Below are 23,730 nucleotides of genomic sequence, written 5' to 3'. Positions count from 1 at the left end.
GAGCCTTTCCTGTTGCTGGGGGATCTCAGTGTGCACAATGTGCTTTGGAGAAGTGCTAGAAGTGACACACGAGGCCGACTTATCGAGGTGTAGTGTCGACAACTCCTTTGCATTTATTCAATAATGGGAGTCCCACTTACATCTACTCATCAACCCGCACCGAATCATGCATCGACATCTTTCATTCAATGCCATCCCTAAGTGCCTTTTTCACTTGGTCAACACTTCAAAATCCTCTCGGGAGTGACCACTACCCAATTTTTCTAGACTCAACAACAGCAGTACCCATGCTACCAGAGCTCACCAAAAGGTGGAAGTTGGAGCAGGCTAACTGGTCTCCGTTTGAACAAAAAATGCAGGACTTGAGTGCGGATGAAGCTTGCAGCCTAATAATGTCACGGCTCTTGGAAGCTGCAAAAGCGTCTATTCCCAAGTCCTCCGGGACACTCCCCAGGAGGTCAAAGCCGTGGTGGAACTCTGATTGCAGGGACGCCCGTAGGAAGCAAAACTGCGCATGGTCCCGTTTCAGACGCTACTCCACTGCCGAATGTCTAGTAAACTTCAAACGACTCAGAGCAGAGGCACGCAAAATAAGACGGCAGTCAAAAAAGGCTTCATGGCAGGACTATGTAAGTTCCATAGGTAGTAATGTTAGCGCAAAAACGGTCTGGGATAGGGTCAGGAAAGTGAGTGGCACTTGCAGTGCATTTACCGTGCCACTTTTTGGTGGTAACAAAGGCCTTGCTGAGCAATTTTGCCAAAGTTTCCAGTTCAGCCCAGTACTCCGAATCATTCCTTAGGTATAAGGAACGAGCTGAAAAAGGAATAATAATTAAGATAAAATTAAGTAATGAAGAAGCATATAATGCACCTTTTTCCATGGCTGAACTGCACCTGGCGATTGCTCAGGGAAACAGTTGGACTGCAGGACCAGACCGAATTCATTACGAAATGTTAAGACATCTGACCCCAGGAACCTTAAAAGCCATGCTGCATTTCTTCAATAAAACATGGTTTGAAGCCTGCTTTCTAGTAGCATGGCAGGAAACCATTGTGCTTCCACTACTGAAGCCAGGTAAAGACCGTAGTGAACCAGCAAGCTACAGGCCAATTGCCTTCACAAGCTGCCTCGGGAAATGTTTTGAACGGATGATTAACAAGCGGCTCACGCACTTTCTGGAAGAAAATCACGTTATCGATGCCCTTCAGTTTGGTTTCCGGGCAAGGCACTCAACTGACCACCTTCTCTGTTTAGAAACTAAAACTAGGGAGTCCTTTGTTCAACAACAGCACTGCGTCTCCGTTTTTTTTGACTGGTCGAAGGCTAATGACACCACATGGAAACATGGTATAATGCTAGATCTGCAGGATTATGGTGTAAAAGGCAGAATACTTGGGATGCTGAAAAGTTACCTTTACAATCATTCTTTTCGAGTGAAATTTGGAACAGTATTATCAGATGTGTACACTCAGGAAAATGGCGTACCTCAACGAGGGGTTCTCAGTGTTACGTTGTTCTTAGTCAAACTAAACTCAGTTGCACATGTAATACCGAAACCCTTGATGTATTTGCTTTATGCGGACGATATTCAGATCAGCTTTTCCTTGTGCAACTTGGCATCCTGCGAAAGGCGACTGCAAATAGGCTTAAACCGTCTAGTGCAGTGGGCCGAGGAAAATGGATATAACTTTTATGCAGAAAAAACAGTCTGTGTGCCTTTCAGTCTGTACCGAGGAATATTGTTAGATCCTCAGTTGCGCATTAAATCGACCCAAATCCCTGTGCGAACTGAGCACAAATTTCTTGGCTTAATATTTGACCAAAAGTTAACACTTAAAAGCCACGTTAATTATCTAAAACAGAAATGTCTGAAATCAATTAATGTTTTAAAGCATCTAACGTATAGAACCTGGGGCTCAGATCGTACCTGCCTTTTTCGTCTGTACAACAGTCTAATTCGTTCCCAGTTGGATTATGGCTGCTTTTTCTGGTCGCGAATCTGTACTCAAAGCTCTCGACCCCATTCACCACTCAGGCTTGAGAATAAGCACCGGACCTTTCCGGACATCTCCGGTACAAAGCCTGTATGCAGAAACCAATCAATGGTCACTTAACAAATGGAAAGAAACGTGTACATAATGAGAATTCTTTCCTGCACCACTCACCCTTGTCAACAGCTGTTTTTGAGACCTCGCTATGAAACTCTACCAACAAGCCTCGGACTATTCCAACTATGTTTTTGAGGTACCGCATTCTTAATGAAGCCCTTGACTTTTATGTAGATGATACCATGCTAGTCACCCACAGAACCGGTTATGCTCCATGGGAATACCGCAAGCCACAAGTGACTTCTCCTTGCTGAAGTACAATAAACATAATACTCCAAAGGAACTCTTGCAGCAAGAGTTCTTAGATATTCAGTTCAGGTATGCCGGATGTGCTAGTTACTTCCCAGATGGTTCGAAAGGAGAAAGGCATGTGGGAGCAGCTGCAATTGGACCTTATTACGAAGAGTGCCAACGGCTCAGACCTGACGCTAGTATCTTCACTGCCGAACTGCATGCCATACAGCTCGTTTTAAACAAAGTATGCACTGAAAGGACACCGCAGTCAATCATCTTCTCTGACTCTCTCAGCACACTAGCAGCCCTGTGTTCAGGAAACTAGACCAAAAATCTGCTTGTTCAACAAGTGCTCGACCAACTAATGGACTGTAGCAAAAATCACTTAGACGTGAGCTTCTGTCGGGTACCGAGTCATGTAGGAATTGACAGCAATGAACAGGCAGATGCCCTCGCAGCCCAGACAAAAGAGCTCGTGGTGACGGAAACTCATTTACTGTACCAGGATTACAGAAGGGGGCTAAAATTATCACAAACGAAGAAGTGGCAGTCTGAATGGACAGAGCTCAATGAAAGCCAGCTCCACCTTGTGAAGCCAAACCTGAGAGAGTGGCAGAGCTGCAGACATAAAGAAAGATTTGTGAGGTGGTGTTATGTCGCCTAAGAATTGGGCACACGCGCTTGACCCACAACTTCCTGTTGCTGGGAGAAGACCCTCCGGAATGTGAGCAATGCGGGAAGCGCCTTACAGTAATACACACACTTATCGAGTGTCCTAGTTACGAAAACAAGCGTCGTGAATGTTTTTCCCACTTTTTATAAATTTCAAATTCCATTGCACCCTGTTTTAGTACTCGGCGATGAACCCCTGGTTCCCTTGGAAAAGGTTTTTAAATTTTTGAGTGCCATCAAGCTTTTAGAGAAACTTTGATTTTACCATGTTACGTCATTTTTACATTAGCAGATTTACCGTAGTGTGTTAAAACTTAATTATTACCTTGTGTCTGGCGCAGCAGCCAATAAAATTCAAATTCATTCATTCAAAGTGAGTAGTGGATCTGGAATATACTGGCAAAGGATAAAGGCGTGCCGAGAAGTTTTGGAACCATGTAAAGGAACTATTAAGGAAAAAGACCGAAGTAGTACAACGCCTTGTCGTAAACGGTAAAGGTCGGGTACTGAAAGGGGAAGCAGCGGTGTTTCACATTCGCTCAACCATGCAAGAGAAGTTCTGAAGGACTGCAGCGTTTGGGGAGCAGGGCAACCAAGGTGTGCATAGATAGGGAGCTGTACTGGAAGAAAGCCGAAGAAAATGTTCCAGCTGATACAGGGTCGGATAAAATTCCTATGCGGCTGGTCAACCTACTGGACCCGAAAAGCAAGGCACAACTGATTCGAGCAATTGAAAAGTGATAAAAACTAAGCAAATGTGTACCGGGTGACTGGCGTAACAGCAAAATGAAGCTGATCTATAAAGGTAAAGGAAACGGCTGATGCCCACTCATACAGGCCTATTACAGTTACCTCACTGGCATACGAGTTGGCAATGCAAGCCGTAAAAGTGGAACTACAGGCATGGATAGAGGGGAACTGCATACTGGGAGAACTACAAAATGGAATCAGACGAGACAGGCGCTTAGAGGACGATTTATTTCCAATGCATGGAGGTGTCAATGGCCCAAAAGTGACCACTAAGGATAGCATTTCTGGATATAAAGGGAGCCTACGACAATGTAAATAGAGAACTTCTATGGAGCACACTTGAGTGAGAGGGATTAGGCCAGGAGTTTATACAGCTGCTGCACGGAGTTTACCTTGGAGGACCTAAAGTGCACCGAACCGGTAGTCACAAATAGAGGTTTAAAGCAGGGTTGTCCTGTGCCGCCCTTGCTGTTCATGCGGTACATGGCAAGACTAAAAAGAAAGCTTGAAGACAGTAAAATAGGTTTCAATCTGTGTTATGGCTGCAAAGGACAGGAAGTGGAGCAACATATCCCGGGACTCATCTATGCAGATGACGTAGTGCTACTAGCAGATAGTGAACAGTGTCACCAACAGCTCACAGATGCGGGGAAGAAGCCACTGAACTGGGGTTAAAGTTTAGCACGGCAAAGTCTTGAGTCCTGGTTTTTAAGGACGACACCCGTAACGAATTGGTATTCTTTCAACAAGCAACAATACCGTGGGTAGCAAAATACAAATATCTGGGCATATGGATAAATGGAGGTCAGACCTATCTAAAAACTTACGAGGAGCATTTAAAAATGACAAGAAAAAAAAAAACCGCCTCTATCATGAAGCACAGAGCACTATGGGGATGTTGCCACGGGACACACACAGGCGGGCAATGTCCCATACTGCGTGGGCTCAGGCAGGAGACGACGAAGTGGCTGTGTCCTGGCGCGCGCTATTTTATGGCCGCCATGTACATTCTGTAAATAGATCGCTTCACCCCATCCCATCGTTCGTCTCATCTGCACCCAAAGGGCACCCAAAGAGCGACATTAATGCACAAAGTTAGAAACGCAGAGCGCGGTGCGCATGCAAAGCAGTCCTCATAGCTATCGCCCCGTTGACAACAGCGTCAGCGACAACCATGGTCGGAAGAGTTGAGCCTTTCTTGGTGTGGAAAGTGCCGATTCCCTACACCCTTGAGCTGATATTTGGCCACAGCTTGGAATTGGTGTGCAGAAGATCAACTTAAGTTATTCGGAAAAGCCAAGCCCCCGTGCCACAACCGGCATTGCCGAAATCATGACCAGTGTGCATGCTGCAGGAATGGTGCTTCAGTGGCTCTAGGGTATGTGCCTAGTTCACGTTGGAAAGGGAATCCTTTTTTTTAGGGGCGAAGCTCCTCAGGGCGTGGGTCTGTCCATCCTCGACGTATGTATGTAGCCACCTCTAGTTTAGTTCTTGGATTGTTTACTAGATGGCGTGGCTACCTCTAGTTTAGTTCTTGGATTGTTTACTAGATGGCGGTACTTGTATATGATGAAAAGATGCGCTTGGATTGTTTACTAGATGGCGTGGCTACCTCTAGTTTAGTTCTTGGATTGTTTACTAGATGGCGGGGAGCGTTGTAATAAAATCCGTTCGCTGTTGGCGCGCGCTCGGAGTCGCCCGATGGATAAGGCTGCAGATGTGCGAGCCCGCGAGGCAGAAGCGCTCCGTGAAGCTGCGCGACGCCGCCGCCAAGATCCTGCCGTACGAGAGCGGGAGGCCGAAGCGTGTCGTCTGGCTGCGCGACGCCGCCGCCAAGATCCCAGCGTTCGAGAACGAGAGGCCCAAGCGTCACGGCAACGGCGCGAGGACCCTGCCGTACGCGAAGCGGCACGGCTGCGGCGCGAAGAGGATCTCCAAAACGTCAGAGAACGGGAAGCGGCGAGAAAGCGCGCGTATCGGCAGGCAGACCCCGATGCAGTGAGAGCTCGTGAGGCGTCTGCAAAACGCATCAGGCGAGCTCAGCCCCAAGGTGCCGACGCGCGGTTTAAGCGAGACTTTCTAGACGTTACGTTCGGACACAGATGTAGTGGGCGAACTTTCACTGAAGAGTCACGGTTTTACCGATGATTTCCCCTCAGGAGCTTCGCCCACTCATCATCATTCACCCCGTGGATATGCTGTGAATTTTTTTCTTTTTTGTTCTTCGGCGGCGTCTCGCCTTGTGCGTATTTGTACGCCTGAAAAGGCTGGGCCTGTTGCAGAGCATCCGTTGGTGGCTGCTCATTCTCTTGTGGCCCAGGTTGACTCGTAGCCCTCTGCTACGGTGCACAAATCTCGGCCCACCCGAAGCTTGCTCGGGCAAAGCATGCTGTGCTGCTCTGGCACGTGCGAAGAAAAAAAAGAGAGTGCCAGTTTGCACCTGCGGTTGGAGGAGCGTTGCTGTGGGGCTGTGGCGTGACCTTCCATTGTGTGCAACTGTGCAGCCCTCGTGGATACAAAGGGTGCCTGTGCGTGCAGGGCCTCCGGACGTGCGGGTGTGCATCCCGTGGATGGCCATCCAGGAGCTCGACCACATCAAGAACTGCAAGAGGGGCTCGGTGGGTCACCTCTCCTGTGCGCTTGTCCTTGTCCCAGCCTTGGCAGTGCCGTCTGTCTTGCAACTCTGCGCACATGTCCACTTCGTGCTCAGTGGGGGATGGGGGCAGCATGAATACAGCAGCAGTAGTTACGGCCCGAGGGGATCGCCAAATAGTCCCTTCAAGTTATAGCGAAATTTGTTACAACGCCGCGATTTGCTCCTCATTTGCTACCAATATTTTGTTATAGCTGCAGCGGGCATTTACCGTATTTACACGATTGTAAGTCGACTCGAATGTAGGTCGACCCCAAAAAATTGCATCTCACAAAAAAAAAAAAAAAAAAAAAAAAGCGAGCGCTGCCTAGAAAATTGTATCGCAAAGAGAAGCGCTTCCGTCAATCCACACGGCGGCTCTACGCTCTACCATGATCGATGCTCCCACAAGAGCCGTGCGCTCGCGGTATGCGCGGTAGATGTTAAAAAAGAACAGCTTTTCTCTAAGCACAAGGAATAACCATGTGCCGTGGGTTGAGCGGGAAGAACACATTCGCTGAGAGATGACAACCATCTAAGCAATCGGTAGCGGCCACTGCCGTGCGATACCAAAACAAACAACATGGCGGCTGACGGAAGCGGCCGCGCGCGAGAGCAACCATTGCATTCGGAAGTGTACTGAACAATGTGATATGATTTGGGCTACATTAGCGCCACGCATTGAATCAAGGGATTCGCTAATACTCATTTTGTTTATTAGAAACGAATAAAACGCTTCTTGAGCGTTTTTGCACGCGATTCGTGCGCATCGGCGTTGCGCGGGCGACTTTTGCTTCTACTGCTTTTAAGCGTTTCAAGTTCTACCTCGGTATGACGTGTGACGAGCGCGGCCGTGGGAAGAGCCTGACGACTTGCCCTAATGGGAAGGCGCGCTCTTCATGGCGAAAGCGCTCGGGGCAACGGGCTGGCGCCGCCGGAGATGTTTAGGCTTACCGCAGTGGTGGATATATGATTGGCGCTTTCCCTAGCGGTGCGGATGATGCTTTATAGTGTCGTTTTCGACCACATTATCAGCTCCTTTCCTGCACAAACGTCTTCATTTGTGCCTTCAGTGATATCTTAAAGAGCGGTTAGAAGCGCGCTCGCTGGAGCTACGCGCACCTCTTCGCGGCTGGTGACCCCGCCATGTTGCCGCCGCCGATCGTGTAGCACACAGCATGCGGATGGTATTCGCGGCAGCGACAGCGCGGCGCATTTTCGCGAGCAGAAAACGCCCCGTGCGGTTCACACTTTAGACCATAACCATAACAACGAGGATGCAAAGCTGTCCCCACTTCATAGCACCCCCGATTTCTCGTTTCCGTTGCTGTTACTAGCGGTAGACGGTTCGATTTCGATTCTAAGTCGACCCCCCAACATTGGATTGCCAAATTTGAAAAAAAGGGTCGACCTACAATCGTGTAAATACGGTACTGCAAATATCGTGGATGGCACTGACCCAAGACAAACATCGGGTGAAATTGGATCTCGCCGCAAGGTGGCACACATCACAATAACCGCATTCCAGTGAAAACAAGGAAAAGTCGCGCGCATACTTTATTGCAGTTCAAAATCCATAACTCTTACTTCAGTTTCGCTGCAAAGGAGCCCGTAATTGGCTGTTGAGGCATTTCTCCGGTTCGAACGATGTGACGGCTCTTGCCATTGCTGCCTGCTGGTCGAGTCGTTTGCCTCTACTTCCCCCCTGGCGCATTCGTGCTGCTCGATTGACGCGCAGCACGCTCAAAGCTGGTCCAGGTCAGCGGGGGGCACCAATCGCATGCGAGCGTGCCGTGGCCGTGGGCAGCCAGAGGGGCGGGAGTCTGGTGGGCACAGCGAGCGCATGGCACGCCACTCAGCTGTGCATGCGTTGCGGGAGGATGCGTGGCAGGAGTTGTCGGCTGGGGCACCGTCTCAAACTCGCACTGTGCACGGTCGTGAAATGGGCTGAAAATTTGCTCATTAGTGTATTCCGTAACGGGCAAACTTTACCTTGTTAAGACGAGGTTTTAAATACATTGGCTTGTGTGGGGAACTATGGCTTCCAAGGGGAATTATGACTCACTCGTTACATCCATTATTTTATTATAGCCCGTCTTATTATAGCGAGGTTTTTATTATTTACTTACTTTATTTAGTACATACTTACTGCGCGCCCCATTTGGGCCCAAGAAGGAGAGGTGATACAGAGCATATAATATTATCAATTAAGCGGCTCATAATGTAGCCACAGATTATGGCAAACAATATCAAACATGGAAACAACAAGACATGAAAAGAATTCAGTATACAGATCAACAGCCGCTAATGAAAAAAACATAACTAAATTACATTTGTTGCATGAGGAGACTGTCATGAAGACAAAGGAAAGTTGTGTTAGTCTGTTATCATGTGGAGGAAAAAGGAATATCTAAAAAGGTTAGTTTTGGCACGATAAGGTGTCAACGATTTCTCATGTCAGTGTCTTGTATGTCGTGTCACCGGAGGTTGAAGGAATGGCTCAGGATCCAGTGAAAACTGCCTCTTATACAGCTTAGAAAGGAACTTGGGTGTGAGAAAGAAATGGCTCAAGATCCAGTGAAAACTGCCTCTTATACAGCTTAGAAAGGAACTTGGGTGTGAGAAAGGAATGGCTCAGGATCCAGTGAAAACTGCCTCTTATACAGCTTAGAAAGGAACTTGGGTGTGAGAAAGGAATGGCTCAAGATCCAGTGAAAACTGCCTCTTATACAAGGAACTTAGGTGTGAGAAAGGAATGGCTCAGGATCCAGTGAAAACTGCCTCTTATACAGCTTAGAAAGGAACTTGGGTGTGAGAAAGGAATGGCTCAGGATCCAGTGAAAACTGCCTCTTATACAAGGAACTTAGGTGTGAGAAAGGAATGGCTCAGGATCCAGTGAAAACTGCCTCTTATACAGCTTAGAAAGGAACTTGGGTGTGAGAAAGGAATGGCTCAAGATCCAGTGAAAACTGCCTCTTATACAAGGAACTTAGGTGTGAGAAAGGAATGGCTCAGGATCCAGTGAAAAATGCCTCTTATACAGCTTAGAAAGGAACTTGGGTGTGAGAAAGGAATGGCTCAGGATCCAGTGAAAACTGCCTCTTATACAAGGAACTTAGGTGTGAGAAAGGAATGGCTCAGGATCCAGTGAAAACTGCCTCTTATACAGCTTAGAAAGGAACTTGGGTGTGAGAAAGGAATGGCTCAGGATCCAGTGAAAACTGCCTCTTATACAGCTTAGAAAGGAACTTGGGTGTGAGAAAGGAATGGCTCAGGATCCAGTGAAAAATGCCTCTTATACAGCTTAGAAAGGAACTTGGGTGTGAGAAAGGAATGGCTCAGGATCCAGTGAAAACTGCCTCTTATACAAGGAACTTAGGTGTGAGAAAGGAATGGCTCAGGATCCAGTGAAAACTGCCTCTTATACAGCTTAGAAAGGAACTTGGGTGTGAGAAAGGAATGGCTCAGGATCCAGTGAAAACTGCCTCTTATACAAGGAACTTAGGTGTGAGAAAGGAATGGCTCAGGATCCAGTGAAAACTGCCTCTTATACAGCTTAGAAAGGAACTTGGGTGTGAGAAAGGAATGGCTCAGGATCCAGTGAAAAATGCCTCTTATACAGCTTAGAAAGGAACTTGGGTGTGAGAAAGGAATGGCTCAGGATCCAGTGAAAAATGCCTCTTATACAGCTTAGAAAGGAACTTGGGTGTGAGAAAGGAATGGCTCAGGATCCAGTGAAAACTGCCTCTTATACAGCTTAGAAAGGAACTTGGGTGTGAGAAAGGAATGGCTCAGGATCCAGTGAAAAATGCCTCTTATACAGCTTAGAAAGGAACTTGGGTGTGAGAAAGGAATGGCTCAGGATCCAGTGAAAAATGCCTCTTATACAGCTTAGAAAGGAACTTGGGTGTGAGAAAGGAATGGCTCAGGATCCAGTGAAAACTGCCTCTTATACAGCTTAGAAAGGAACTTGGGTGTGAGAAAGGAATGGCTCAGGATCCAGTGAAAACTGCCTCTTATACAGCTTAGAAAGGAACTTGGGTGTGAGAAAGGAATGGCTCAGGATCCAGTGAAAACTGCCTCTTATACAGCTTAGAAAGGAACTTGGGTGTGAGAAAGGAATGGCTCAGGATCCAGTGAAAAATGCCTCTTATACAGCTTAGAAAGGAACTTGGGTGTGAGAAAGGAATGGCTCAGGATCCAGTGAAAACTGCCTCTTATACAAGGAACTTAGGTGTGAGAAAGGAATGGCTCAGGATCCAGTGAAAACTGCCTCTTATACAGCTTAGAAAGGAACTTGGGTGTGAGAAAGGAATGGCTCAAGATCCAGTGAAAACTGCCTCTTATACAAGGAACTTAGGTGTGAGAAAGGAATGGCTCAGGATCCAGTGAAAACTGCCTCTTATACAGCTTAGAAAGGAACTTGGGTGTGAGAAAGGAATGGCTCAGGATCCAGTGAAAACTGCCTCTTATACAAGGAACTTAGGTGTGAGAAAGGAATGGCTCAGGATCCAGTGAAAACTGCCTCTTATACAGCTTAGAAAGGAACTTGGGTGTGAGAAAGGAATGGCTCAGGATCCAGTGAAAACTGCCTCTTATACAAGGAACTTAGGTGTGAGAAAGGAATGGCTCAGGATCCAGTGAAAACTGCCTCTTATACAGCTTAGAAAGGAACTTGGGTGTGAGAAAGGAATGGCTCAAGATCCAGTGAAAACTGCCTCTTATACAAGGAACTTAGGTGTGAGAAAGGAATGGCTCAGGATCCAGTGAAAAATGCCTCTTATACAGCTTAGAAAGGAACTTGGGGGTGAGAAAGGAATGGCTCAGGATCCAGTGAAAACTGCCTCTTATACAAGGAACTTAGGTGTGAGAAAGGAATGGCTCAGGATCCAGTGAAAACTGCCTCTTATACAGCTTAGAAAGGAACTTGGGTGTGAGAAAGGAATGGCTCAGGATCCAGTGAAAACTGCCTCTTATACAAGGAACTTAGGTGTGAGAAAGGAATGGCTCAGGATCCAGTGAAAACTGCCTCTTATACAGCTTAGAAAGGAACTTGGGTGTGAGAAAGGAATGGCTCAAGATCCAGTGAAAACTGCCTCTTATACAAGGAACTTAGGTGTGAGAAAGGAATGGCTCAGGATCCAGTGAAAAATGCCTCTTATACAGCTTAGAAAGGAACTTGGGGGCGAGAATTTTTCGCCACTTTGCGAGGGCCTGAATACCAAGTTAATTGGCGTATTCATGGGAGGTTGTGGCCGTTACTACACCAGGGTGGCCAATCCTGCTCTGGTGAGGGAGTACGTTACCGGCAACGGTTGCCGTGGTCAGACCTCACCCCAAGGCCCATTCTGCACATAAGAATAACCACAGGACAGGCGCTGGACAGGGTCCTGTGGGACAGCGCCTGTCCTGTGGTTATTCTTCTTTCTGTCCCGTCCTTCGCGCTGTGATTAAGTATGAACACGTACCAACTCGCCCAACTTGCAACTGCCCATTCTGCAATTCCATCAATATGCGTATTTTTTTCTTTTTCTTTTTTTTCCTACCATCATCCTCCATAAGGAGAGCAGTAAAATACGTATAAGGAAGGGCGTCAGACAAGGAGACACAATCTCTCCAATGTTATTCACAGCATGTTTACAAGAAGTATTCAGAACATTGGATTGGGAACAGGTGGGAGTAAGGGTTAATGGAGAATACCTGAGTAACATCAGATTTGCTGGCGACGTTGCCTTGCTAAGTACCTCGGGCGAGGAATTGCAAAGCATGCTTACCGCACTGGACAAACAGAGTAGAGCCGTGGGCCTGAAAATTAATATGCAGAAAACCAAAGTAATGATCAATAACCTCGGTGACAGCACAGCGGTTTGAGATAGGTGGCGAGGCAGTGGAAGTGGTAAGCGAATATATCTACTTAGGCCAAGTTGTGACCCCGGTCCCAACCGGGAGGCAGAGGTAATTAGACGGATAAGAATGGGGTGGGGTGCATACGGCAGATATTCTCAGATAATGAATGGCAGCCTACCATTTTCCCTGAAGAAGAAAGTGTATGACAGCTGTATCTCGCCTACGGGGCAGAAACTTGGAGGCTCACTAAGAGGGTTCAACCTAAATTGAGGACGACTCAGCAGGCGATGGAGCGCAAGATGATAGGTGTAACATTAAGAGACGAGAAGAGAGCGGATTGGGTCAGGGAACAAACGCGTGTTAACGACATATTAGTAGAAATTAAGAAGAAATGGAGGCAGGCCGGGCATGTAATGCGTAGGCAAGATAACCGTTGGTCATTAAGGGTAACAGAGTGGATCCCTAGAGAAGGGAAGCATAGCAGGGGGCGGCAGAAAGTTAGACGGGCAGATGAGATCGAGAAGTGTGCGGGGATAAATTGGTCGCAGTTTGCGCAGGACCAGGGTAGTTGGAGGTTATTGGGAGAGGCCTCTGCCCTGTAGTGGGCGATGATGATGATGATGATGAATGCCAAGTGCAGTCATCAAATTTGTGGGCGAGTCGTTGGAAGGATGGTTAGAGGTGAGGCAACGTACCTCGGGGTCCTTTGGAATGCCTGAATGTTTAGTGCAGCACGAGGGTCCCACACTGTGCATGCATATTGGAGTCGGGGTCGGATGTTGGAGGTGCAAGCGCAGTGCCTGGCGGAGCCCCCTTTAGCGTGTGCTGGGGCAGGCAAAGCTTACAAAGTGCTGATGCACATACGCTCGACACATGGTTCCAAGGGAGAGTATTTGTCGGTGTGACCCCAAGGTATTTATATTCATTTACTTCAAATTATGGTCGGGATGGAAGAGTGTACGTGAAGGACAGGCTTTTATGTTTCTGGGTTATCCTCGTAAATACTATTGTCTTGTCCGCATTTTGCTTCATATCCCATTGATCACACCAAGACTGAATATTACGATTAACCCTTTGAGGGTCGAATTTTTTCGCCAGATGCGTCCCCCTGGGGTCGATTTTTTTATTGCTGATTTAAATTCTACGGACAAATCTGTATCGAGAAAAAATAATCAAAAATTTTTTTGGGTGACCGTAAAGTGACAAAAAAATCATTTGTGTTGTTACATACATGTGGTTTATTATGGCGTACACAAGAAAAATTCTAAATAAAAACGAGAAAGTAACAAGCCGGCACCTTTTGAGTGAATCAAAATCAGATAGACATCAGTTTCGCAGGCGCAAATACCGAAATCAGGCGCTGCGCGCCCGCCGGCGCGCACGGGCGGGAGCGATAGACGGCGCACCACTGATAAAATACAAAAAAAAAAGAGAGAAAAGAGCTTCATCAGTTTCGCAGGCGACCTTGGTCTGTGGCAGGCGCAAGAAGCGAGAGGCAGCGGGGTACCCGGTGGGCGATACCCAGCGCGCCCCCTTGTTAGTGGATGCGCAAGCGATAGCCGGCATGCCGCTGAAGTAAATCATAAAAAAATAAAAAGAAGAGACATCGGCGCAAGAAAAAATTTGGCGTATTTCCAAAGTGTGGCAGCAGATGCCAAGCAAGAGAAGTTGGCAAAAAAGGCGCCCTTTTTAAAGATACAAGCGATGCCGTACATGTACGTCATTGACCATTTTGAAAGCGTTTGCCGATATCGTACATGTATGGCCGTGACCCTCAAAGGGTTAAGTTGCTCTTGGTGTTATTTGCAAGTAATTTCACTGAATAACACACAGTGATCGGCAAACATTTTAATTTGAACTTTGTCTGTTACTACGGTAGCAATGTCATTGATGTAAATTAGAAACAACAGATGCCCCAACACACTTCCCTGAGGAACACTGCAATTCACTGGTGGACGGGTAAAAGCTTTGGAATGAATGTTAACAAATTGAGTACAGTTAGTTAAATATGAAGAAATGCAGCTTATCAAAAATTAGGAAGACCAATTGTTCTACCCTGGGAATTAGTTTGCCATGATTAACAAGAGCTTTGCTGAAGTCTAAAAAAATGGCATCTACCTGGCCGTCTTTGTCAAGAACAGCTGTGAAGCTGTTTTTTCGGCGGTAGATTTCTGCAGGAGAAACACCCCTGACTCGGGCAGAATCGTCAAAGCTCCATCACTGGGTCTATTTGCTGAACGCTGCTGTTGATTCTGGGCATGGAGGCTCAGTTAGCCACACTGAGAGCAACCCAGCGGTGGCGGGCGGCGTGTCTTCAAAATTCTCAAAATAATGTTTAAAAATACATATACAATTTAAACTTATACAAATACTTGTGTTAAAAGGTTTTCAATAAGTGAATAAACCAGTGGGTCGAACCGAAATAAATACCGGTTCGGTTACGGTTCTGGTTCAGGCGAAATCATTTCGTTCCGGTTCAGTTCCGGTTCAACAAAATCACGTATCGAACCGGTTCGCGAACCGGTTCGGGAGCTTGAACCGGTTCGCGAACCGGTTCGATGAGTTCAATTATCACTCAAATTAGAAAAAAACATTTAGTAGTTTAAAACAACAGTCAAATCAAAATACAGACAAAAATTCAAAATGCTGCTGTTCCCCAAGGGCAGTGGCACAATTGCAAAGCACACTTTAAACGATTACGAGATATTAGAAATACGAGATATTAGAAAAACAGATGAAGTATCGACGATTTACCACCTAGTTTCTCGCCCAGACTTCATGTTGTCCTAGCGAATATTCATAAAGCCACCGCCAAGAGATATGATGGGATATATTTTCTGTCCTTTCCTTTTTTGTTGAAATCGCAATCGTCGCTATGGAATCGCCCATCACGCTAACCTTGAAGCCTTAAATTTAGGCCTGCGTACCAGCGCTTAATACCAATGGCGCACATTTTTTATATTTGTAACAAAAACGAAAAATCGTACAACAGGCACATAAATACTACCAATGAATTAGATTATTTGGTCACCCTGAATAATTTGTTAGCTGTCACCTTATCGAGTGTGGTAGCCACACTTTTGTTAAAAGTAAGCTTTAGTTAACGCTCAGTCGCTGCATTATTGCTCTGTCCACTGCAATTCCTTTTGCGATAGCTATACCGGATGTGTGCATTACAATCAGTATGTCATCGTACCGCCTGACCCCCGGCCATCGTTCCGTGTGCTACATTGCGGAATCTCATAACAGGTTATGTTGTTACAAATAACAGATTATGCTGTTACAAAATGAAAGGGAAATTCGACCCGCGGAGCATGAGATGGGACGTTTTTAGGCAGACGCTCTTTAATTCGTCCACAGCAGTACTCCCCTCCAGAACGAGTAGCAGTAGAAGTAATGTAGCGACTTGGGCAGTCAACACAAGTGCACCTTCGAAGAAAAGCAGATCTGAAAGAGACAAAACTGCATCAGCAGCAAACGGCTTTGCCACTGAGCAGCTCCTGCGGTCACACTTGTCAAGTATTAACAATTTGCAGGTGTCGGACCTTTTAAACAAATTACGAAATGCAAAAAGTTTGCATACATCGGGTGTGGGCTTTCGCTGTTGCGCAGTGGAGCACTCCTGCAGCCTGATTGCTCCAATAAAGTCGCAGCTAGGGAAGGGTGAAGTCGTTTTATATCCCCTGCAAGCTGCCGAGAATGAGATTTTGTTTGGTCAGCTTGCACTACGCTCGCGCTTCCAGCAGCAACAGACCATTGCTACATTGGTGCTCATTCATTTCCCCTGTTGTTAGATAGAGCGTGATAGTATTCAATTGTCTGGAGGGGAAAGTGCGCGAGCGGGTACGAAGTTGATGGTACGTAAAAAAAAAAGGCTTGAATTGCACTGACTGTGCAATATCAACAACGGAGGATTGAACCGTTTCGGCATTAACCGATAACCGTTATTTCTTTTTTCGGTTCAGTTCCGGTTCGGGTTCAGCGTGCTCAAAAAATACCGGTTCGGGTTCGGGTTCAGTTCCAGCAAAAATACCGGTTCAGTTCCGGTTTTCGGTTCGGTTCCGGTTCGACACCCTGGAATAAACATTTCAGCAGTTACAGTAGCTGCTAGGTTCGCAGGTCACATGACCTGGGACACGTATTGTAGGGTCAAGTTTCTACACTACGAACCGCCATCCTTCCGATTTCAGAAAGTTTGCTGCCAAACTAAAATTATTTCCGCCGATTTGTTCATAAATTGCTTATAGGGATAAGAGCTCCCAGGCCGTCTCCACTAACGTGAAACCTGGGGAGGGGCAAAGCACGCAGTGTATAAGCGTATTTGGGTGCCTTGGCGTTTTGGCCAACAGAGATGAAACCGTTGGGGGTAGAGGTGTACAGCTTTGCTGTGTAGGTCTTTGAAGCACAAAGCGTTCTAGAGTGCGACGTAAACGAGTCTCCCGGCGTTTTTTAGTGCGCATTACGTTCTAGCGCGAGGCGTAAGCAAGAACCCGGTGTTTTAGTGCCGTGGCTGCTGGAGATGGTGGTTACGATGGCGGCGACGCCGACAGTCCGAGCCCCTAAGGGGCTTCGCCCCTCAAAGGTGCGTCACGGATGAAAAGCTGGAGGAATAGAAGAGCCAAAAGAAACTGTTTGAGGAACTTCAAGAAAACGGCACAGGCGATGGGACTAATCGAGAAACACACAGCGCAGTGCCTGTGTTGTGGGTTTCTTGCTTAGTCCCAACGTTACAGCTAGTGCACCGACAAGCCACCCTTCTGCGTTGGAGGAACGGTGGGTGGACGTGCTTCAGCACTTGGAAACAAACGACGTGCCTTGTAGCAGTATCGAGACAATCGTCGAGCGCGCCAGGTGCTTGCTACGCACAAGCCCACCAGTGTTTTCTTTGACGAGATGTGTACTGCAGACTGCAGATGAGACGCAGGTTTGTGTGACCAGACGCAAAGCAAGGCTGTTGCATGACGTGCGAGTGACACATCAGCAGAAATGAAGTACTGTTGCGGGCAATGCATTCAAGCAAGAAGTGCTGGCCATGAAAAAACCTGGAGGACCGGGAAGGCCGCGTGGTGCAGATGTAGTAACGCAAAGTGCAGTTTGTCATCTAAGCTATGTGCCGTGTTCTTTCTTACACCCCCGCCCCCTGTCCTGCTTTGCGGTCTAAAGTGCCCCAGTGCGCTTGTGTGGCCGCCGCCATACTTGTTTTCAAAAAAGACCCTGCAGCAGGCGGGCGGGGAGGCAGCGACACCTCCAGGGGGCGACCTTGTCTGGCTGGTCCAGCTGGTTGGGCGTGGCTCTCGCAACGGCCGGTTTTTATCGCCACAAGATGAGGCAGCCATCACTGCCCGAGTGAGTGACCCCAGGGGAAGCAGGCAGCGTTGCGAAGCGCCTGCAGTTTGCTCGGGCAGCTTGGAAAGCGAGGGTGCCGCTCCTTGAGGGCACACGTGCGCCGTCCCGGACACTGGGTCTCGTGAGCAGCACTGCAACGACGAGGTCTCTGGCAGCGTCGTCAGCTGCATGCTCGGACAGGCTCGGTGCCGAGGATGACGGGCGTCTTTTGTGGTGGGAGAGAGTGGCCGGGAAGTGGCTGCAAGGAGGCTCACAAGGCGATGCAGCCGACTTTCGGGAATAAATTTTCAGCTTGCGGCCATCGTTTGTTTCGTTGTCGCATCAACGAAATTTCTGCAAAAGCGAATTTTTTTGGCTTTCTCCGACACTGTCGTTACTGCAGGGTTTGGCTGTAGTAGAATAGCACCTCCTGAGAGCCCCGGGCACTTGAAGAGGCGTCAAAACGTTGTTACATGTGCAGGGGCACAAGAGGGCCGGGCCATTGGAAGCAGGCATTTCCACTCCTGTGAACTCTATTAGAGCTGTCCCGGTGGAATTGACTGCCCTCTAGGGTTGTACAAGAAATCGCTTGTTTTGCTGAGTACATTCGTTCCGCATGTAATGCAGTGATGCTCGCATAAAAAAAATTGCGAAAAAGTTTTGGTCCAGACATCAAGAAAAATAAAAAAAGTCTTTGTATATAAAAACCGGCAAAAACTGGCGAAAAAATAAAAAGTAAATTCTGTAGTAAACCTTTCAAAAACATTCAAGAAAAAAATACAGGTTTTTTTGGCACATGAGTTGGAGAGATGCAAAAAATACAGTAGAACTCGTGGCAGCCGTGCCATGCAGTGAAGCCGGTCCTCCATTGCACACAAGGTGGTTTAGGACGGTCCTCTTGAAGGAATCTGTCGGTTTGACATTACTGGAGGCAGCAGATCCTCCCCACTTGACATCAGGACTTGAGATCTCAACGACTTACTTTATGTTTAGGGCCAGCACAAGATTCCGAACAAGCTGCAGTGCCAAGAATGAAACTTGGTGGTGAACGCTCACTGCCAGTTTCTTATGACTTAGCTGTACTTGGGACTTACTCTTCTCCTCTGACTCTCTAGTGGAACCCCACTTGCAGAAATGAGGTGTGATGTGCCACAATCAAGCCTATCAAGGCGCTGTCTGCAAGAAAAATGGTTCAGCACTTGCCGAGCCAGCTGACATTTTTGCTCAGAATCAGTACCCAAACTGTTGCAGACTCTGTCGCATCAGGCTGTCTTCCCTCAAACAAACACTGCACCCCAGAAATGGCCGTGCATGGATGCGAAACTGCTTGGCGAACAGCTGGTATCATGGAAGAGCAGTTTGAAGCACTGACCTTGTCTAAGCTTATGTGTGATGACTTGCAGCTAGAGCTCCTCTTATCGCATGTGGGTGAGGTGAATCATGAGCGGAATGCTTCTGTCAAGAAACGGTAGCGTGTGGCAGCGGCGCCGTGTCAAATTGGCTCGACATTGCGTAACTGCGCAGAAATTTCACAACAGGACCAATACCGCAGCTCTTTTTGATTGTTTGCTAACGGCCCTAGTGGCATTTAGGACTGTAATGTGGCCTCCAAGAATGCGTGCAACAATAGTAGAGCTGCCTGAAATCAGCAACTAACTTTACCAACCAACAGTTGTGGATTTTTTCGGTCGATCTATTACTCTCAGAGGGCAAATTCGACAGTTGGAAATCGTCTTCCGGTTCACCATTAGTGCCGTGATAACTAAGACTGAATGCTGGTGCGCAGTAATTGTGAGCTGTATGCTTTTTTTTTTGTTTTGTTTTGTTCGCAGTGACGCTCCATGACCACCCCCATTCCAACGCTCGTGCGATGCCAATTGGCATCAAAAATCACATTTTTGTCACATAAATTGAAACAAAGCTGATTCTGAACGGGCCTTTTTTGGGCTAACCACCAAACAAAAAATGGCTGACCTTGTCTTAGAAAGGGCTGAAATGCGAGGAAAAAAGGCATTGCAATTGTGGATCAACATGATCATTTTTAATAGGCACTGTAACGGAGTAATAATCATCAGTAGTTCTCAGTGCTGAGAGGAGTATTTATATGAAACAGTTATGGATTGCAAAGAGGGGCATTGGGGGGGGGGGGGTTATCGTGCATTCCTTGAGCCTATACATTTTCTCTATGGAACTGACATTGAAGGGGGACGTGGCAAGTAAAATGACTTTTTTATTTATAGACCAAATTTTATCAAATTTGGAGTGTTTAGCAACTAACCATTCTAACAACAAAACTAAAATCTGTTTAACTTCTATGCTTTTTAAGTTAGAAGACTCATTACCGGGAACTTGCATTCAGCATAAATAACTAACTAGGCAAGAACTCTACAGTTTTATGTCGATGTGATCAGGAATGTCTATTCTCTGTAAAAACGCTATTAGATTATTACATTAAAACCTTAGGTACAAAAAAAGAACAAGAAAAATTTCACCTTCCTTTCAAAATCAGAAATAGTTTCATGTAAAAAAGAAAGTGAAACTTCTCTTTTTTTCTCTGGATATCTAAAGGAAATAAAGCAGTAATGTAATAGCCTCGTTGCACAAAACAGACCTTCCTGATCACGCTGACATGAACATCGTGTTGAATTCTTGCCCCATTAGTTAGTTAATCTTGGGGTGACTTTGTGAAGGTAATTACCGTATTTATTCGAATATAGGTCGACCTTTTTTTTCCGAAAATGTGCTTAAAAATTGAGGGTCGACCTATAATCGTGACCGAAGAACGTCGACCTATAGTCGTGATCAAAAATGGCGGGCGCAACGAGCGATCCGTTTCTCCGTCGCGCCCGGCGCTCCTCAATTTGAGGCGGCAGCGCGGAGCATCTAGAACAAAGACAGGCAAGAAAATAAAGGAAAAAATAACAAAACAATCAGCGTAAGAAAACCACCCACAGTCACTGCCGGCTATCGCGCATTACCTGCGGCCGAACCGGACACGAGCGAGCTTACGTACTGGCTAGAGAGCCAGATTGGCTTGGCTTGGTGTCTTTGGCTTGGCTAGGTGACTTTCGCCACCTAGCGTAGCCACCTCGTGAACGGAACGGCGTTGCCTGCTTCGCTCGCTGTCTCTACTATCTCCCGTTCTCCGTTTCATGCGCTTTCTTTGTGTTTGCTTCGTTGTGATTTCCGCACACAACGTTTTTCTCGTGCGCATTTCGTGATGTCACGTCGGACTTTAAGCGGCGGGTGATCCTGTTTGCTGAGAACTTGAACAACTGCGCCGCTCAGCGAGAGTTAGTCGTTAATGAAAAGCTGATCAGGGGATGGCGGAAACAGCGGGACGAACTTTTTGCTTGTAGGGGACTGCGTCGTGCGTTTCGTGGTGGGAGGCACGATGCTCTCGAGAAAAAACTCCGGCTGCACGTGGAAGAGAAGCGTGCGAAAGGACACCGAGTGTCCTGCGAAGATATTCAGACCAAAGCTCAACAGTTAGCGCTGCGAGGCGGGATTGGCCGTTCAGCCTTCCTCCATGCGTTCAGCCTTCTAAGCCAGTCGGGGGCGGGGGTGGGTAATGAACTGCGGCGCATGCGGCGCAAGTTCCGACGACGACGCACTGTGTGGCTCCGACCAGTGAGGTGACCGCGTTGTAAATAAATGGGAGTTTTAAAAAGTTTCCTCAAGTTTTTTTCTTAAAAGTATGGGTCGACCTATAATCGAATATATTATTTTTTTTTTCGGCGACTTCAATTTTTAGGGGGTCGACCTATATTCGTGCTCGACCTATTTTCGAATAAATACGGTAGTCCTGTAACTCAAAAAGTATAGAAGATATTTGTAAACTGAATTCAGTTTTGTTATTGGGATAGTTAACTACATAAATGCTCCTAATTTGATTGCATTTTCTCCATACATAACAAAAATAGTTTTACTTGCCACGTACGTGTCCCCCCCCCCCCCCCCCCAAAAAAAAAATGAAAATTTATTCCCTAAAGTTGGGTATATTACTTTGCGAGCCTTACCTTGCAGTAACTTCACATCTGAGCTCTCGCACAACAAGAAGTGCTTCATTCCTAGTCGTGTGCAGCTAAGAATGGCCGAATTGAGTCAAACGCAACCAAAACACCCCGCGGGTTCGCCTTCTCTGCGCGTTTTTCGCCCTGGCCCTCGGCGAAGTCCAGCTTCTTCTGTTGACGAACTTTGCCAGACAGTGGCATCTCGTTGTTCCAATGCTGTCCACAAAACTAAGTGAGCACCGCCTTGTTGACGACCAGAAAGGCCACAGCCGTCGCTGTTTTGTTTTGCACACGTGCGCCATTGGAGAGTGGCGTCCTTGCTTTTCAAAAGGGTAGAGCGAGCTGCAGGCAGTTCAAAACTTGTTTGCGCCACCCTTCCTTCTTCCACTTCGACCACTGACTTAGGCACAGATGGGTGCCTTATCTTGTAGCAATAAAAAGTTGCGCTTTTGTTTGAGAGCAAACATACCGCTTTTCGCACACACAATGAACGAAAGACGTGCCATGAATCACCATGTGTCGCCCCTTGGTGGGGTTGCTGCGAGGCTGCCTCAAAAGGCTGCAACAGGCGGCCACCTGTTGTGGCTTTTTATGTGAACAGATATGGCGGCGGCCATGCAAGCGCACTGTAGCAGAAGTTTACGCACTTTGAGTCCGAAAAAAATGGAATTTTAGCACTTTTTGGACTCTGTTAGCCTCAAATGGGCAGATAAAATGCCAACCCAACCGAACTTGCAGTGAATTTTGTTAACCTGGGATCACTTTCCAAAGACATTTTGTTGCCGCGAGATATGAAATACATGAGCTTCTATGGCCGTTTGCCGGGGATCTGGAAATATTTTGTTGTCGCGGGAATTTCGCATTTGCGGGATTTTGTTATTGTGGGGTTTGACTGTAGCTAAATACAAAGTTGCGATTGCTTTCACGGAACATGCATCTTCGCTAAAGTAGAGGGCCTTTTCTGACAAATGCTGCTTTTACCATCAGAGCAGTTGCCGGGAAAAGAGGCACGCCGCCTGATCAGCAGGCGCTTTGTCTCCAAGGGTGTGCTTTGCTGCCACCCTGCCTTAAAGCAGAAGAACTGCTTGAACGCTGGCAACAATCCCCCAGTGATGCTGCGTGTGCCTTCAACACCTGCTGGCCTTCTCATTGTGGGCAGCGAAGGGGAGGCAGTGTGGACCGTAGCACTTTGGTGTTTTTCGCACATAGCAGGTGGCCCACAAATAGCGGCATGAAGCAGCATTTGATCGAGGCTTTATTCCTGCACTTTCAGCCATTACAAGAGTGGCTTTTCTTTGGGATGTAAAGAAGGAGCCGAGAAACGGTTGTGTGCCCTTTTGACAGAGGTGCGACACAGGTGCAAGGGCCACGAATGAAGGGTTTCAGCTGGAGACTTGTTCCGTCGAGTGGGGAACGTGATGGGTGATGTCCACGTGGCGTTAACTTTGCCAGCTGCCTTGATGTGTGAGCCAAGCTCGCTGGGAGAGTCATTTTGCAGGCTGTTTCGGAGCCTAGAAAATGCGGTTGGGTCTTGCTGGAGCAGCCCTGTCGAGCGCCCGCGGACGGACTCTCCCAAGGGCGGGGCGGCAGCCCGTGGCTAGCAGTGGCCGGGAGTGTGCTAGGAGTGCTTCCTCCCCTCGCAGGTGACCCGCAGTGCTGTGGCTGCCATTGCGTTCATCAACGAGGCCCTGGTCACCAAGAACCCCAAGTTCCGGGGCCAGACGATAGCCGAAGTGAGTGCCCTGCCCTGGTGCTTTGTGGACGCTCGACAGTGCCTGCTTGCACGCACACGGGGGCCCTGAGGCGAGGAGGGTGTCGAACCGGAACCCAGCCAAACCCAAATTTTTGCCCAAAACCAGAACTGAGCCGAACCCGTATTTTTTACACAAGTTCTGGGGCTTGAAAACTGTAATTTCTAGTGTTTTTATTATGGTGGTCTGAAGATGTTGTTGCCACTCGCCCGACAGCATCACCCCGTTTTTTTGCATAGTCCCACAATAACCCATCAGGATGTCTTCTTATTAGGCGTGTGCGAATATCAATTTTTTAATTTCGAAGCGAATTCGAATAATAAAAACAAAGTTCGAATCGAATCGAATATTTTTCGAATATTTTTCGAATACGAATACTTATTGTTTTTTGTAAAA

The 23,730-nt window shown here is 47.3% G+C and overlaps 1 protein-coding gene across 10 annotated transcripts in view; it reads left to right on the top strand.

Moving 5' to 3' along the window:
* Positions 1–23,730, top strand: part of LOC144178386 (uncharacterized) — a 201,449-nt gene that overhangs the window by 24,691 nt on the left and 153,028 nt on the right. For 7 of the 10 annotated variants that reach the window (XM_077706236.1, XM_077706227.1, XM_077706200.1 and 4 more), the window contains exons 5-6: positions 6,304–6,383; positions 23,227–23,316. In XM_077706236.1, coding sequence (XP_077562362.1) covers positions 6,304–6,383; positions 23,227–23,316 — 170 coding nt within the window. The remainder of the gene's footprint in view (positions 1–6,303; positions 6,384–23,226; positions 23,317–23,730) is intronic. The other 3 variants (XM_077706261.1, XM_077706209.1, XM_077706244.1) reach the window with 2 other exon arrangements.

Source organism: Haemaphysalis longicornis, unplaced genomic scaffold (genome assembly GCF_048455015.1).
Source record: "Haemaphysalis longicornis isolate Haplotype H1 unplaced genomic scaffold, Haemaphysalis longicornis Haplotype H1 scaffold_1, whole genome shotgun sequence".
Lineage (NCBI taxonomy): Eukaryota > Metazoa > Arthropoda > Arachnida > Ixodida > Ixodidae > Haemaphysalis > Haemaphysalis longicornis.
Note: the sequence above shows the minus strand (reverse complement) of the source record. Positions and strands in the feature narration are given on the sequence as shown.